The following is a 16455-nucleotide window of genomic DNA, read 5'->3' as shown; positions in this document are numbered from 1 at the left end:
GCGACGCGATTGGCCGGCCGGCCGCCAGCCCCGTGCCTGGTTGGCCTGTGACAGCGCGGAAGCGGGGAGTTAAAGAGTCGGCGCCTGCGGTGGGAGCAGCCTGGGCCCTCGGGAGCGCTGGAGCCGCCTTCGGGGGGCTTCCTGTTGACACGCTCCGTTAGGTACGTGCTCTGTAGTTCCTGGCCTTTCCCCTTCCTCGAGTTGGAGAGCTCGCTCTGCCCGGCTGCGGACCCCCCTGCCCGCTCCCTCCGGGATGCATGGGAGCGGCGAGGGGAGTAGGGGCTGAACGGAGGGACACCACGGAAGAGCGGTAGCGTGGCGTCGAGGTGACAGGTGTGAGTGTCCTCCGCTCTCCACCCGAGGAAGCCAGCTGCGCTTCCGCCTCCCAAGAAGTGGATTCTTCTTTCTCTCGCTTTGTAGGTCTCTTTGCCTGGAGTCATGCAGTCTCGTCTGCTGCCCTGGGGCTCTTAGCGAAAGGAGGGCGAGGAGACAGCCAAAGGCGGTTAAACTTCTGGTCTCTCTCTCATCAGTCATACTTCTTTGACGGGGCTGATGTGCCAGAAGGCTCACCTGCACAAGCTCTGTCGTCTCTTGCTTTGCTGTAAATAATTGTTGTGTAGTAACTGCAGCTTGATGGGGGAATTGCTGGGATATCCGAAAGATGTTCAGCGTGTTTAGAGACTTAATACAATGGTATAAGAACTCTTAATATAGGTGTAAAACCTCTAGTTGGAAGGCATTTTGTGCCTCTTATAACACTTAGTTGCCTCGGTGAAAGCAGACCTGAACTCATTCACCTTTGGTTAACTGTTACTTAGATGCCATTTAAGTTCTCTGAGCTTAATTCCATAAAATGGTATCACTAATACCCGACTGCTCTGGGTTTCAAGGTTATTGGGAGGATCCCTTGAGAAAATGTATGTGATGCCTTTTGGTAAACTACATAAATAAACTAGCTCCAACAGCGTCAGGTTTTCAGTTAATTTTGAGAACTGTTTGTTGAATACTTCTTGATTATCAAAATGAATGTCTATGGAACTTTGCAGTTCTATTGTATGTCCTTCTGATTTCTTTTTTAGTTTTCTTCTCTGTGCTATGGGAGATGGCAAAGAACCAAAAATGCAAATAACACCGGAAACTCCAGGAAGGATCCCTATTTTAAATCCTTTTGAAAGTCCTGGTGATTATTGTAATCTCCATGAACAAACTGTCTCCAGTCCTGTTTTTAAATCAACAAAATTACCAGTAAGTTATTCTTGACTAGTGTTCACAAATAATTTTATTTATTTATTTACTTATTTATTTAAAAATAAAAATTGATTTCAGAGAGGAAGGGAGGGGGAGAGAGAGATAGAAACATCAATGATGAGAGAGAATCATTGATCTGCTGCACGCTGTCCACTGGGGATGGAGCCCGCAACTTGGGCATGTGCCCATGACCAGAATGGAACCCTGGGCCTTTCAGTCTGCAATCTGATGCTCTATCCACTGAGCAAAACCGGCTAGGGCTACAAATAATTTTAAATAAAAATATCTTTCTTTACAAAGTAAGGGGAAATTTACCATGGAGCATATATTACTTAGAACGTACTTTTTTAATTGTAATGTTCATTATAATCTAATGTTTCAGCTAAAAACAACTTAGCTAGGAGTTTTTAAAGTTACCATTTCTCTCTCTCTTTTTTTTTTTAATAGATTACATGTTAGCTTCCTGCAATTGTGCTGTCTATGGTTGGTGATATATAAATATAGATACCATATTTGAGAAGATCCCGTGTCATCTAGTTATCCACTCTCGTTTATTCAGCAAACATTATTTGAAGGCTGCTATGTGTCAGATACAGTGCTGGGCATAGAGATTACACTGCAAACAAGTCAGGGTCATTAGACACAAATTCCAAAGGAGTTTATACTCTAATGCAGGAGTCAGCAAACTTTTTCCTACAAACTATAAATATTTTAGGCTTTGCTAATCATCTGGTTATTGTAACAACTACTCACCTGTGCCTTGTATCACAAAAGTGGTCATAGGCAATATATAAACAATAAAGCTTTACTTATGGGCAGTGAAACTTGAATTTCATGTAATTTCCATGAAATACTAATATTCTTTGGGGTTTTTGTCAACCATTTCATAGCTTGCAGATTGTATTATGGAATAGACACAACTACATTAGCAACTTCAAAAGAATATATGTGCTGACTAGTGGTTAACCACAAGGGTGATATGGAAGGGAATGTGCTTTTCTGGGGATTAGGGAATGCTTAATCACTTTAGCTTATTTTACTGTTAACCGGCTATCCTGGAGAATTTCTTTTGAAGTCTGATCTTCAAATCTAGTAAATTATCTAGAAAACTGCAAATTGTGTGGCTGTTTATGCTACTTGTTCATATCAGTTTAAAGTAGGTATGCAGAGGGAAGTTTTATTTATACAATGCATATTGATTCATTACTTGGACCTCATTTTAATTGAATCATATTAAATCTTAGTTTATCCGTTAGTCTTAATAAAAATAATGGAATGACTCCAACTTCATCCTAAAAGCCAGAATGTATGGTATCTTGGGTTTTTAAGCCTGAGTTTGTCAAAAATATATTCTGAATTACAGTTTAGGCCCTAGCTAGGTAGCTCAGTTGTTTATAGCATCATCCCAATACGCCAGTGTTGCAGGTTCAATCCCCAGTCAGGGCACATACAAGAATCAACCAATGAATAAGTGTTTGGTTTAATTAGATAGTTGATATAGAAAGAAGCAGTGGTTACCATTCATAATTATTTTATGGATCAACTATTTTATGAGCTTTTGCAGGCACTTCTATAGTTAGGACTTTAATTTCAGTTCATTCTTACTGAAAATAAAGACCTTAGGTAACTAAGAGATTTTTACTTTTATTTGGACATCACTGATGAGTGTTAATTGTAGATTTTCTATACTTCTAATATTCTACTATGAATCCTATTATTATGTAATTTTAAAAATCACCCAGAGGGAAGATTTGATATTTTAAAAGAGATACAGCCAAGTCAATATATAGTGTGATTTGATTACCACTTGTCATTTAATTTAGTGATAAAATCAGATTTAGAAATATGAGGTGATGGAAAAAATAAATTGAAAATAAATAAATACAGTAAGTATAAAGTGTAAGATATTTTTATACTATAACCATTCTCATTATTTTTGAAGTTGACATAGGTTAGCACTTTGATGAACTATTTTAATTTGCTTTTATTCATAATCTCACTTTCTTTTATTAAGACTCCAGGGAAATTTAGATGGTCTATTGATCAACTAGCTGTAATAAATCCTGTAGAAATAGACCCAGAAGACATTCATCGTCAAGCTTTGTATTTAAGTCATTCTCGGTAAGTTTTCCCTTCTTGCACTGAAGTGTAATAACATACCCTCACATGAAGAGAGAAGGAAATTCCAAAGTTTTATTTTTATATGTAAAAATATCGGAGGAAAAATTGTGATACAGATTTATGTTATCTAAATGAAGAGTGAGTTCAAAGAACTACATCCAGAATGATTCTCCTGCAAACAGTTCCAAATCTAGGTAGGAGTCCTTTTCTTTTAGAGTTAACCTTCTCTCTCAGCCACTTATGGGACAGCTCTGCCTCCTCAGCACTTACAAGAGGGAAGGGCTTTTCTACATGATTGTGGCTTTTGCCATTGAATTGTTGCTTTGTTTTTTTGGTGGTGTACGGTAAAGCATATTGCTGTTTCATTGATACATGCATTTAGAGAAGCCTTACCAAGTTAAGACACATGGACTGGACTGGAAGAGTATCTTTTATTTATTTATTTATTTAATTCCAGAGAGGAAGGGAGAGAGGAGAGAGTTAGAAATATCAATGATGAGAGAGAATCCTTGATTGGCTGCCTCCTGCACGCCCCCCACTGGGGATGGAGCCCACAACCCGGGCATGTGCCCCTGACTGGACTCAAACCTGGGACCCCCCAGTCGGCAGGCCGACACTCTATCTACTGAGCCAAGCCAGCCAGGGCTGGAAGAGTATCTTTTAGCAACAGAAAGAGCTTTTATAGACATCATCCAACTTTGACATAGGATATTTAGGGATCTGAATTATATTGTCTTGAATTCAAGCTAGTAATCAGAGGAGCCTTAACTTCTTTGTTGATGTATTGTGTAGGTTTCCAAGCAGTAGTGTTCCTCTGACTTGAGATGCTTAACGATGCCTCGTGTAATGAGAATATGCACTTCTTTGGTAGAACAGACCTAGTTTTTTATTACAAACTAGAGGCCCAGTGCACTAATTCGTGCACAGGTGGGGTCCAGCTGGCCTGCCTTGATGGGGCCCCATTGGTCCAGGCCAGTGAGGGGGGGAGGGGACGCCGGCAGTTGGTAGGCCGACTCCGCCCCCAATAGGGGTGTTGGGGTTTGATTAGGGCCTGTATCAGGCTGGTTGGCTGCCTCAGTGTGTGTCATAGGCACCGGTCTTCTGGTTGTTCCTCCATTCCGGTCGTTGGGCTTTTATATATATAGATTGCAATGATCTGTAATTACAAATGACAGATAACATTTCATTAAGAGTTTGAGAGACTGTTGTTGTCAGTTTCATAGTCTAATTTTTTTTACTTGAAAAATTTGAATAGTATGATCAGCTTTTAACTTTTGGTCCTAAGATTCATGTGTTGTTAGTCCAAAATAATAGGTAATTCTTTTCCAATTAAAATTCACTCACTCAAAGATGTACACATGTTGAGATGCTCTTGCAAATATTTGTCTTGGCTTGATAACTTGATGACCATTCATTCTTAATTAATTATGTCTATCAAAAGTGTTGTAGAAAGGAATAGAATGGGGAATGAGCATAAAAGAATTTTAACTTAAATCTAAATACCTTTGAAAGAGGTGAAAAGACTATCTAAAAGCAAGTGATTCACAAATGACTAATTTTTTATTTCACACAAACTGTATGCTTTGTTTTGCCTCTTCTCTTTATATATGCAACCATGGAAAACTGTAAACTGTCAAGAGATATTTATTGAGCACTGAGGCACTGCGAGGAACACACTGAAGAAGTATAGTGTATTATTCCTGCCCTCTAGAGTTAGTAATACTGTTAACCAAAGTTGTGACACAACATTTCTATACTTACTAATTAATGATGCATTGTGTGGGTAGGTTTATGAATCTTGGTGTAAATCAGTAGATACAGAATAGGGGTAAAGAGTGAGAAAACACCCTAATTTTAATTTAACTTACTAATGTAATTCCATGAATGGTTATGGCTCCCACCACAGTTAGTGAGTATACTTTTAAAACAGGCTGATTCATCCTTAGCAATGACTTTCAGTGTCTCTTCCTGTCTAATTCAAGTTCCCTAATGCATTGCTTCCTACCCTTTTCATGCCTTGCTACACATAAAAAATAACTGTAAGGCACACTGGTGTAAACAAATGAGTCTGCCCATACAGAAGGTAAACAGTCCTGAACCCCTTCTCCTCCTCCAAGAATCCATTCAGGACATACCTGTAACCTATATGCATCATGCCAGTGTTCTGTAACATACGTACACATAATGTCAGGATACTGTACCATATATGACTTGTTACAACCTTCCATGATCTGGCCCTACAATATTTAGCCAAACTGATATTCCGCTTCCAGCAGTTACCTGAATATTTCAAGTCCTTAAAGTCCCTCTAATGAAACAGCAAAACGTTTCTGAAAGAGGTATGCTAGATCAGGGCTTACTAATACTATATGCTATTATGTACTGTCATTTTGACCTGGTTATGTTCATGATGGGATTGAGTTATCCTCAAAATGGCTGTTGTTCAAGCTGGGATATGAGGATTATCATTGAAGTCTTTCTCATAACTCCTTTATTGAAAAATCCACTTGATTTTAGTTTCTGAAATGTATACATTATTATATAAGCTTTGTTAAGCCACAAACACATATACATGAAAAAAATTAGAGAGATAAAAGTGACTTACTAATTTATTGATGGAAAGCAAATATTCTTTCCTGGAACAGATTAAAGAAGTGGTCCTACAAGGCTAACTGCTGAGTCCTTTGGCAAGTATATGCCTTGTGCTTGAGACCCGACATTTTTTGTTATATCTCAGCTGATAAATTTGTGTTACTGTAATTGCATATTGTATCAAAGTGAAAAAATTCATTTGGACAAAGTTTTTTGTTGATATTTTATTTCATTTTTAATATTTTTGCCTATTCAGCTGTCTAAGGGTGATAGTTTCTATTTCAGAATAAGAGTTGATTCTAAAATTATGACTATGATAAACTTGCTATAATTGAAAAAAATGAGTTTTGACAATTTTTATATTTCTATGGAATGAAATATTAATGTTGTGATTAAAAGATGAAGTTTATTCAACTTACTTCCATTATGTTGTAAATAGCAACTTTTGTAAAGTGTTATCAATATAAGCCTTTTAAAAGAAAATGTTCCAACTGTGAATGGAATAGAGGGAGTTAAGCCTAACAGTGCAATGCTGAATATCTAAATAATATCATTAACTAAATGTGATAAAATTCCAATTTTTCTTTTAAAATGAGCTTAACATTTGCCAATTTTCAAGAGAAAGAAGTTATTTCTTTTAAAGGTTATTAATTTAAATGTTCAATCAGCTAAAGTAATGGCCTGGTTATTTTTCTTCTTTATCTTTGTATAGAATAGATAAAGATGTGGAAGACAAAAGACAAAAAGCCATTGAAGAGGTAACTTAAAACTGTTCCTGATCATTAAAGCAGTTAAGCATCAATTTCCCATGCATGTCACCTCTTTTAGGAAGACTTCCTTCAAATCCTTTACTGTCCTAGCGGCACACCAACCTGCCCATCCCCAGCTATATTAGTGCCCCTCTGTTCTCCCCTAAGACCAGTGTTTTTCAGCTATTTCAACACCTCATACTTACCTGTACTATTGTGATGACTGAGTTATTGCTTTTATTCCCTAGACTGAATTCTTTTTTGCCTTATATTGTGCTTCATTCATCTTTTCATTCTCAGGGTATAGCACAGTTTGTGCCTTCCTTGTGCCTTCAGAATATTGAGTAGCACAAACTTCTGTTTCAAGTTGGAGTTTATGTAGAGGAAGTTTTAGGCTGTGAAAATCTAGATTGGCATTGGTAATGGTTTTATCTTTTGTTGTTAATACTTGGATTTTTAAGGCAATATATTTAATGAAGTAAAATGTCTTACTGATCAGTAGAAAAGGTGTTTTATAAATAGGGTATTTTAAAATAAAAATAATGATTTTTTCACTTTTGCTTGTTTGCTGAACTTTTAGAGTGTAAGTAAGGGCTATTTATCTAGTTATTTCCTCAAATTCTTTATGTTATGGCAACATCTCTTATTTTTCCTTTTCCCCTCACTAGCCTCCTCTACCCACCTCTATTCCTTAGCTATACTTGGCTCTTCTGTACCCCAGGAGACTTCAGCTATGGTCTGTTCAGAGAACAGGCCCCTCTTGCATTTATTTTTGCAGTGTCAGTGTTGTCATCTTGTATTTCATATATAGCCTGTTTGTTAAAAAATAATTGCACAGGCTTTACTCCAAACAATATCTACTTTGTAATCTACCTAGTAATTCAATATTTTCATTCTGATCCAATCACTTGATTCCTCCCCAGTTGAATATTCTCAGACTCTTTCCGATTTCCCAACATTTTGGAAAATATGCATTCTTTTTAGAACCCTCAACTTTAAAAGGAAATTCATCAGACTTAAGAAAATAAAGTCATAGTAAAGATTAGGGTCAATGTTTTAAACAGCTTAAATTTTTTCATATATATATAGACATATTTGAAATAGAATAAATACACGCACATTATTAAAAAAAAGTTCAAACTGCAAATAAAAAATACCGATGAAAACCAGGTATTCATCCCACATCCTAAAAGTAACTACTGGAACATTTATACTTACACATTAATTTTAGCTGCAATAGATTGTAGTTTTTAAGTATTTTACACATGTAGGATCATCCTTATATTTTTTTAAATCTTTTTTTCTTAATAATTTTTATTAGCCTTTTTTTGATTATCAGCATATACCAATTTTTAGTAATACCATAGTATTCCATTGTATGAATGTATCATAACCTAACCCGGCCTCTATTGATATTTATTTAGGTTGTGTTCAGTGTTTTTCTATCATATATAATGCTTTTTCTATCATATATAATGTTTTTCTATCATATATAGTGAACACCATTGTATATAAGTATTTGTGTAGTTGAAATGGACTTGCTAAGTCAGAGGCTTTGAGTTTTCACTTTCAGTATATTTTGCCATCTTGCCCTCCGAAAAGGTTGTACCAATTTTTACTCCAACTACATTATGATACTTTGTTTTCTCATATCTGCAATACTGGTTATTACCAAGCTTTTAATTTGTGCTACTCTTATTACTTTAAAATTTTGTCTTGTTATTTGGATTTGTATGTCTTTTATTTTGAATGGTCTTTTGCATAATTTTTTGGGTCCTTTATTTTTTCTTCTTCTGGGAATTAACTATATCATAATCTCTGCCCATTCTCCCCCCACTCCCCTTTACATCTTTTCCTCATGCATTATAGGTAGTTTAGCAAATTTGTTCTTTGTTATAGGTCTAGCAAATACAAAGAGTTGCCGCAAAAACATAGAGGAAAAGGAGGAATACAGTATTTGGCTTAATTTTATTTCTAGAACAAAAAAGGAAAGACATATATCCAAATGCTCTATCTCCATTTGATTATACCAGCCAGTGGAGTGCTGGTGTAACAACTGGCCATTTGGTTATGGGAAGAGTATGAGTTTTAGTGGTTGCTGCTATTATGATGTAAATATTGCAACTGCGGCCAATTTTAAGTTACTAATGTTATATCACTGAATGGGAAAAGAAGTGCAATGATATATCATTATATGTAGGAGTTCCACCAGACAGATCAAAAAACATAACCTTGGGCATAGATATTGGTAATGTAATAAAATAGTTAGCAAGTGATTATTTTGAGTATTTATTATCTTTACTTTTAATATAATTTATGAATTTATACCATTTTTAAAATTTGATAATATTTAATAAACAATTTGATTTTATTTTAGGGAAAAACACATGACAAACTCCTGAAATTACATAGCAAATATTACCATCCAGAGTTAGCCAATGACAAGCATATTAACATTGGTCCTGAATTCTGTTGTAATATTTAATATTTTTTAAATTAAATTTATTAGGGTGACATTGCTTAATAAGATCACATAGGTTTCAAGTGTACATTTCTATAACTCAGGTTTGCTTGCAGCTTATTTAATATTAACTTTGCACAAAATTCCTGAAAATTTAATAATTAGATTTTGAGAGCCAGTACAAACTAATTCCAGCACACCACTCATACTGGCTTACTTGCATATGACTATCTCCATTTATTCCTTTCTCTTCTTCATCCTCACTTTTGCCAACATTATCCACCAAAAACAATTGGGGAAGAAATTAAAAATATTGTTTCTATGCTTAATACCTTAGCTTAATATGCAAGTTTCAAATTTAAGTGGTTGATTTACAGTATTAAGATTTCTCTTTATATATACTTTAAATTTCTTCCATTTCGTCTTTGATCATTTGTGCTTTTAAATCTTAATTTTTTAAATTATAACTATTAAGTCTGTATGTAATGTTTTTTATTATTTGAAAATAACATGGGTACCTTTTTATATTTTGGGGGGAAATTATGTCTAATTATATGACTTTTATCTTACTAGTTTTTCACTAAGGATGTTATTGTGCCCTCTCCTTGGACTGATCATGAAGGGAAACAGCTTTCAGAGTATCATTCCAGTAAATGTGAGTGTACTAAAAATCATACGAATAAGAAGCATAACATTATAAAAATCAGTGAATGTAAAACAACATATAGTGAAGTACTAGTTTACCTGCTTTGGTAAGGGACTTGCTATAAATTAAATTTCTGAGGATTTAACTATTTAAGGGTTAGAATTCAAAATTTGACTAAAATTGACTGAATTTGGGTTTTTTGGCCATTGTATTCTGAATTTAACTTTTTCTTCATGACCATTGTGAAAATCGGTTATATAATGATGGTCATAGATGATCTACAGATGCAGAAATAGTTGGTGTTGAATATAGAGATAGTGAGTCCCTCCAGAGCAGAGTGTAGGTTTTGTGTCTTCATCTGGAGCAGGTTTGCTTGCAGCTTATTTTAAAAGAATGGGACTTCCCACAAATTGGCAGTTATAGAATAGTCATGGGGGATGTAAAGTACAGCATAGGGATTATAGTCAACAATATTGTAATAACTGTGTGTTGTATCAGGGGGTACTAGACTTATCAGGGGGATCACTTTGTAAGATGTATAAATGTCTAACCACTGTGCTGTGCACCTGAAACTAATATACTAGTAATATTGAATGCCAACTGTAATCTATATATATATACATCTAGATATATATATATATATATCTAGATGTATATATATATTTTTTTAAAAAATAGAGAAATATGCTAATTAACCGGGACACCATAACGAGTTGACCTGACAGGAGGAGGTTGCACACGCAGCGTCAGCAGCGGGGAGGCAGGGGCCTCTGCGTGCCTGCGCTGGGGGAGGGCCTGATCAGCAGCAGCCGCAGCTGCTTCAAGGGCCAGAGAGAGAGGCAGGGCCAGACCGGCAGTGGTTGTGGCTGTGACTGCTGCGGGGCCTGGGGAGCAAGGCAGGGCCAGACCAGTGACTCGAGGGTGGGTGGCACCGCGCGATTTCGAATCGCGTGCTGGGCTCCTAGTTGAAAAATAAAAACAGAATGGGATTTCCCAAATTCAGTTTTCCTCATCTGTGATGAGAATCCAGTGTGTGCCATATCCACCTTGGGTGTTTCAGTTCTCGTGCTTGGGACTTAGGGGCAAAGGGAACTGACGTGAACATGAAGCTTCTGCTGCCTGGGTGCTGGGAATAGTGAAGTTCTGTGTCTTGACGCAGAAGCCTCATGTCTTCCAGCATCCATGGAACGTTGACACGTTAACTTGTCATTGTGCAAGTAGGGTACATTCTCAGACTTTTCACAGTTCTTGACATGGTAGCCCCTAACCAAATGTGGCTTTTAAAAATTAAATACATTTAAATTAAAAATTTAGATTCCCAGTCACATTATTCACATTTCATGTTTAAGGTGTTTGGTTTGTAGCCTAAAGACCAAGGACATAATAGGGTTTCCATGGAGTACCTTGCTTACATGTGCCTTATAGAAGGTCACACAGCCTCAGTAAAGAAGGCATTTGAATCTAGGATTTCACTTTTTACCCATTCTGATAATATTTAATCGGAGGCTTTAACACCCATCCCACCCACTTACTCATTCACCCATTTATTTAGGTTTGTTAGTTACTGGGCTTTTTTCTGTTACTGTATTTTAAGTTTTTTGAGGTTTTTTTTTTTCTTTGTTTTTTTGGTTTCCTTGCTTTTTTCTCTTATATTAGTCATTTTTGTCATTAAATATTTTAGTTTTTCTACCTGGTGATTTTCAGATTATGAAGCTTAATATTTAGTCATTAACTTTTAATTTTATAAAATTATTTGCAGCCGTATTTTTTTACTTCTGCTGTGAAAAAGACTGAGCATGGTTTTATTTATCAAATTTTAGGTTTTTTCAAGATGATCTGACATTTTAATTCAGACAATTTATCTAAACCCATTGTTCAAAAACATTAGGCAACAGAGGATCTGTTTGAGGATGAGTAACACACATCCTAGCCGTTTAAGATTGACATCATGGAGAGCAACCACGTTTTCCTTAGAAAGTATTACTTGGTGCCTCCTTATTTGCTATATATAAGTCAAAATTGTAGGATTTTTCACTTAAAATATTTTACAGGTATTAACATAACTAATGAATCTCCAATTGGAAGAAAGCTGACCATCTATTCTGAGAAAAGCAATGGTGAGTATGAATATATTCTGAAAAGAAGTACCTTGCACATTAAGCTACATTTAATTTTAAATTCAGTTCATGTGATAACAATACGCTGGCATTGAAATTGCTTACTTTTTATGAATGAGCTATATGGGAACTGTCTTTTAAAATTAATCAGAATAGATACATCCAGTCATGTTTTAGAAATAGCAATAGTGTGTTGTTGTTTTTTTGTTCAAAGCATATGAATTGATTTCTGATTTTGAAAATCTTTGTTTTTTTTAATTTGTTAATATTGGGAGACATCCTCAGATATAGGCTGGCTTACTTTTTTTTTAATTCAAATGCCAGCAGAACAACCAAGAGTTAACTTGAGCTATTAACAGGTTTATATCAGTGCTAGCAAGTATGGAAAGCCACTTACAAGAATATAACATTACATAAAAGAATGCATAAATGAATTAATTGAGTTTAGCTGGAACATCATGGGGAGATGGTTGATTGGGAAGCACATGGTAAATTGTATATAATATGCTTGCATGATTTATCCATGTTTGTATTTTTGTATCTGTTTGTTTCCAGCTGCTTGTCAGACATTGCTGTCTCTTCCTGTGGATTTTAATTTAGAAAATGTATTAGGTATGTATGGTACTTATTTAAACCTTTAATAACTTAAAAGGTTTTGTTTTGATGGGTTATAAATGGAAATGTGTGGCAGTGCCTCTTTCAAAAGAAGTGGGGAGATCATACTAAAATTTCTTTTTTTATTTTTAACCTGCCCTGAATAAGTGAACTTTACTATAGACATAAACTATTTATGGACGCATCTTATTGGTACTACTTATACTAATAATCACTCAAAAAAGAAGAAATAATTTCAGATTTTAAACATCACATATGCCATTAAACTTTATTTTATTTTTTTTAAAACAATTCAAATATATAGTAGTACATGGTGGTTTTTAAAAAATCAGATAACTGAAGTCTAATTGCTCTTCAAAATAACTATAGCTTTGCCTTTTATTCTGTTAACCTTAAATGTAGGTGACTATTTTAGAGCTGATGAATTTGCAGATCAGTCTCCCGGAAACCTCAGTTCCTCATCCCTCAGAAGAAAGCTATTTTTAGATGGCAATGGGAGTATCTCTGACTGCTTACCTCCAGCTTCTCCCAGAAGTCTTCACAGTAGTGCTCAAACATCACTTGAAGTTTTTTATTCAATAGATTTATCTCCTGTACAGGGTAGGAGCCCCGTGCAGACACCAAGTTCGGTAAGAAGTATATTAAAATGTGGTTGGCTAACTTTGCCATAGATATATTTAGACCTTAGTTGCCCGTATTGCATTTGAGAAATAGCCATTTGGGTTCTATATTTCATAAGGATTATGTTCACATTTTGTCATTAGTAAGGAATGTTTTTAGTCAGACTTTCCAATTTTGCATTTAGAGGTATACAGATAACCAAATTTATCATGAATCTCAGAAAATTTCAATGTAAGTTATTTCCTGAATTATGTAAGATTTTTAGTGTAACACAACTGGATTGGCATTAATGGAGTAATTGAATTTAAATTTTTCGTAAACATCTGCTTAGTATGAAATAGAGTGGTTTGTTTGATCCCAGTGTATTTATATTTTTTTGACTAGCATATTCTGTTTCAAAACTTTTCTAGCTATCTTCTTAGCTGTCCTTTCTACAAGATACCTTGACTTTTGGCATCTGTACTTTGGGGAATGACCAGAGTTTACATGATCTACTTTATAAATGTGTTTTGAAGATGAAGATGCATATGGTATAATAGAGTTGAGGAAGAGAACCACATAATTTTTTGTTTTTATTATAGGGGCAGTTTTCTTCCAGCCCTATTCAGGGTAGTGCAAAAAAATACAGTTTGGGAAGTATAACCAGTCCTTCACCTATTTCTTCACCCACTTTCTCACCAATTACATTTCAGATAGGAAAGACACCACTCTCAGGTATGTCTCATAATATAATACCTAATTTAAATTTTTATATTTATCAATTTTTGTTATTGTAGAGGTTCCTTTTAGCTTGTTCTAACTATAGAGCTCTAAATGACCGCTAACCTTTTAAAATTTAGAAACTTTTTTTTAACAAAAAGAACAATTTAACTTCCAAAACAGTTTCTCGGCAAAGTTCTACTCCAACTGGTAAATATAGATAATTTGATTAGTAGTATTTATATCAAACATTCTTATAAAGGCGAATCAAAGAAAAATGGCAATTTTAGATATAAGTGGGTTTGATTTTGCTTCTGACCTGTACCTTTACACTTTGGCAACCGGATATCCATATTTTGCAAACATATTTGTTTGAGTAAGGTTTTTTAAAAAAAATATAGTGTGGAACATTTCAGAGAAAATATTTCTCTTTGCAGTATGTCAATTTCTCTGGAAAAGATTATAGCACTTTTGGAAAATTATTCACAATAGAAAAAACCTATTCATAGTAAAGAAAATTGGAAAACTGAAAATGATGTATTTTGTTAGTCTTTTCATTGTGTGTGTGTGTGTGTGTCCGCATGCACACCCACATGAAGAGTTAAACATGCACAATAATCTATCATGCTTTCTTTGCAAAGCATTTTATTATGAATTTTTTTCCATTGGTCATTCAGGTCGTTTATTATTGTCTGAAACCATGAATTTGAATCACTGTATGATACTCCATTTCATGGATGTGGTATTTGTTTTCAACTGTTGGTAAATATTTAAATTGTTTCTAATTTTTTAAAATCACATAACTATTGATTATCTTTGTATACACATCATGTTGTACATATTTATATCCTTAGCTAAATTCTCAGAAGTAGAATCATTTGGTCAAAAGGGATGAATTTTTTTAAGGCTTGATGAATTTCATCAAATTTACTTCATAAAAGGTTGCATCAGTTGAAATGTTCATCAATAGTGTATAGGAAAGTCAGTTTCTCCCCATCCAGAAACACTGGCATTAACATTCTTTTTTTTTTTAATCCTCACCCGAGGATATTTTTCCATTGATTTTTAGAGAGAGTGGAAGAGAGAGGGAAAGACAGAGAGAAATATCGATGTGAGAGAAACACATCAATTGATTGCCTCCTGTACGAGCCCTGACCAGGGCCTGGTCAAGGAGGAGCCTGGAACCGAGATATGTGCCCTTGACCAGAAATAAATCCAGGACCATTCGGACTGACGCTCTACCCCCTGATCCAAACTGGCTAGGGCTTTCTTTTTGAAGTTTGTTAATTTGGTAAATTATAAAAAAGTCCTTTACTGCTTTAATTTTTTTATCTCTGATTATTATGACATTGAATTCTTTCTGAATGTTTATTGGTCATGTATTTTGGAGTGAGGGATTATTACAGTAGGCCCTCGGGTTATGTCAGAGATCCGTTCCTACGGCGCGATGTAATGTGATACATAAGTACCTACTTCACTCACATGGAGCACATACATAGCAGTAATGAAGTGAAACAGTAAAAAAAATGTAAAAGAATGATAACTCCTGATCTTTACTTGTGGTAAATCTACACTAATAAAAGACAAACATGCAAATTGACCGTACCTTCGCTACACCTTAAGCCATGCCCTCCAGCCAATCAGAGGGCTATATACAGAGTGACTATATGTAAATTAACCCAACCAAGATGGCGGCTGTCAGCCATGAAGCTGGAGCAAGCAGGAGGCTTGGTTGCTCCAGTGATGGAGGAAGCCAAGCTTCCCGCTCGCCCTGGCCAGCTCTGAGCTCCACTCAAGGCAACAAAGTTTCAATTATAGAAGATAGATAAACCCCAGATACCTGCTTTCAGCTGGCCGTGGCCATGGAGCTGGAGCGAGCAGGAGACTTGGGTTGCCCCTGGTGATGGAGGAAGCCAAGCTTCCCGCCCACCCTGGCCGGCTCTGAGCTCCACTCAAGGCTACAAAGTTTTAATTATAGAAGGTAAATAAATCCCAGAATAAAAAAGAAAAAAAGGAGAGGCTGGGAGCTTCCGTTGCCAAGGGGCTTGGCCAGCCTGAAAACGGCCCTCAGCCCCTCATCCAGACTGGCCTGGCACCCCAGTGGGGACCCCCCACCCTAAAGGGGGTATGGCCCATCTGAAAACAGCCATCAGCCCCTCACCCAGGCTAGCCAAACCTCCATGAGGTGAGGGTCCCCACCTGGGGGGGGGGGCCTTGACCAGGCTGCAGACAGCCGTCAGCCCCTCACCCAGACTGGCCAGGCACCCCAGTGGGGACCCCCACCCTGAAGGGGGTGTGACCAGCCTGCAAACACCCATCAGCCCCTCACCCAGGCTGGCCAGGCACTCCAGCGCGACCCCCACCCTGATCCGGGACACCCTTCAGGGCAAACCAGCTGGCCCCCACCCGTGCACCAGGCTTCTATCCTATATAATAAACGGGTAATATGCAAATTGACCCTAACAGCAGAATGACTGGGAATCACTGGTCACTATGACACACACTGACCACCAGGGGACAGACGCTCAATGAAGGAGCTGTCCCCTGATGGTCAGTGCGCTCCCACAAGGGGAGCTCTGCTCAGCC

At 36.4% G+C, this 16455-nt stretch overlaps 1 protein-coding gene across 4 annotated transcripts in view; it reads left to right on the top strand.

Moving 5' to 3' along the window:
• The first annotated feature begins 101 nt into the window (after positions 1–101).
• Positions 102–16455, top strand: part of BORA (BORA aurora kinase A activator) — a 29293-nt gene continuing 12939 nt past the window's right edge. Inside the window, exons 1-9 of one of the 4 annotated variants that reach the window (XM_070408957.1) lie at positions 102–161; positions 1080–1245; positions 3263–3369; positions 6674–6719; positions 9745–9826; positions 11869–11934; positions 12490–12546; positions 12952–13178; positions 13752–13884. In XM_070408957.1, coding sequence (XP_070265058.1) covers positions 1096–1245; positions 3263–3369; positions 6674–6719; positions 9745–9826; positions 11869–11934; positions 12490–12546; positions 12952–13178; positions 13752–13884 — 868 coding nt within the window. In that variant the 5' untranslated portion in view covers positions 102–161; positions 1080–1095. Of the gene's footprint in view, positions 162–298; positions 336–379; positions 417–1079; positions 1246–3262; positions 3370–6673; positions 6720–9744; positions 9827–11868; positions 11935–12489; positions 12547–12951; positions 13179–13751; positions 13885–16455 lie in introns of those variants that run through there. The other 3 variants (XM_070408958.1, XM_070408959.1, XM_070408962.1) reach the window with 3 other exon arrangements.

The sequence above is a fragment of the Myotis yumanensis genome, unplaced genomic scaffold (assembly GCF_028538775.1).
Source record: "Myotis yumanensis isolate MYYU_CA2020_CCGP unplaced genomic scaffold, mMyoYum1.0.hap1 SCAF_3, whole genome shotgun sequence".
NCBI lineage: Eukaryota > Metazoa > Chordata > Mammalia > Chiroptera > Vespertilionidae > Myotis > Myotis yumanensis.
This window is presented reverse-complemented; position numbering and strand designations above follow the sequence as displayed.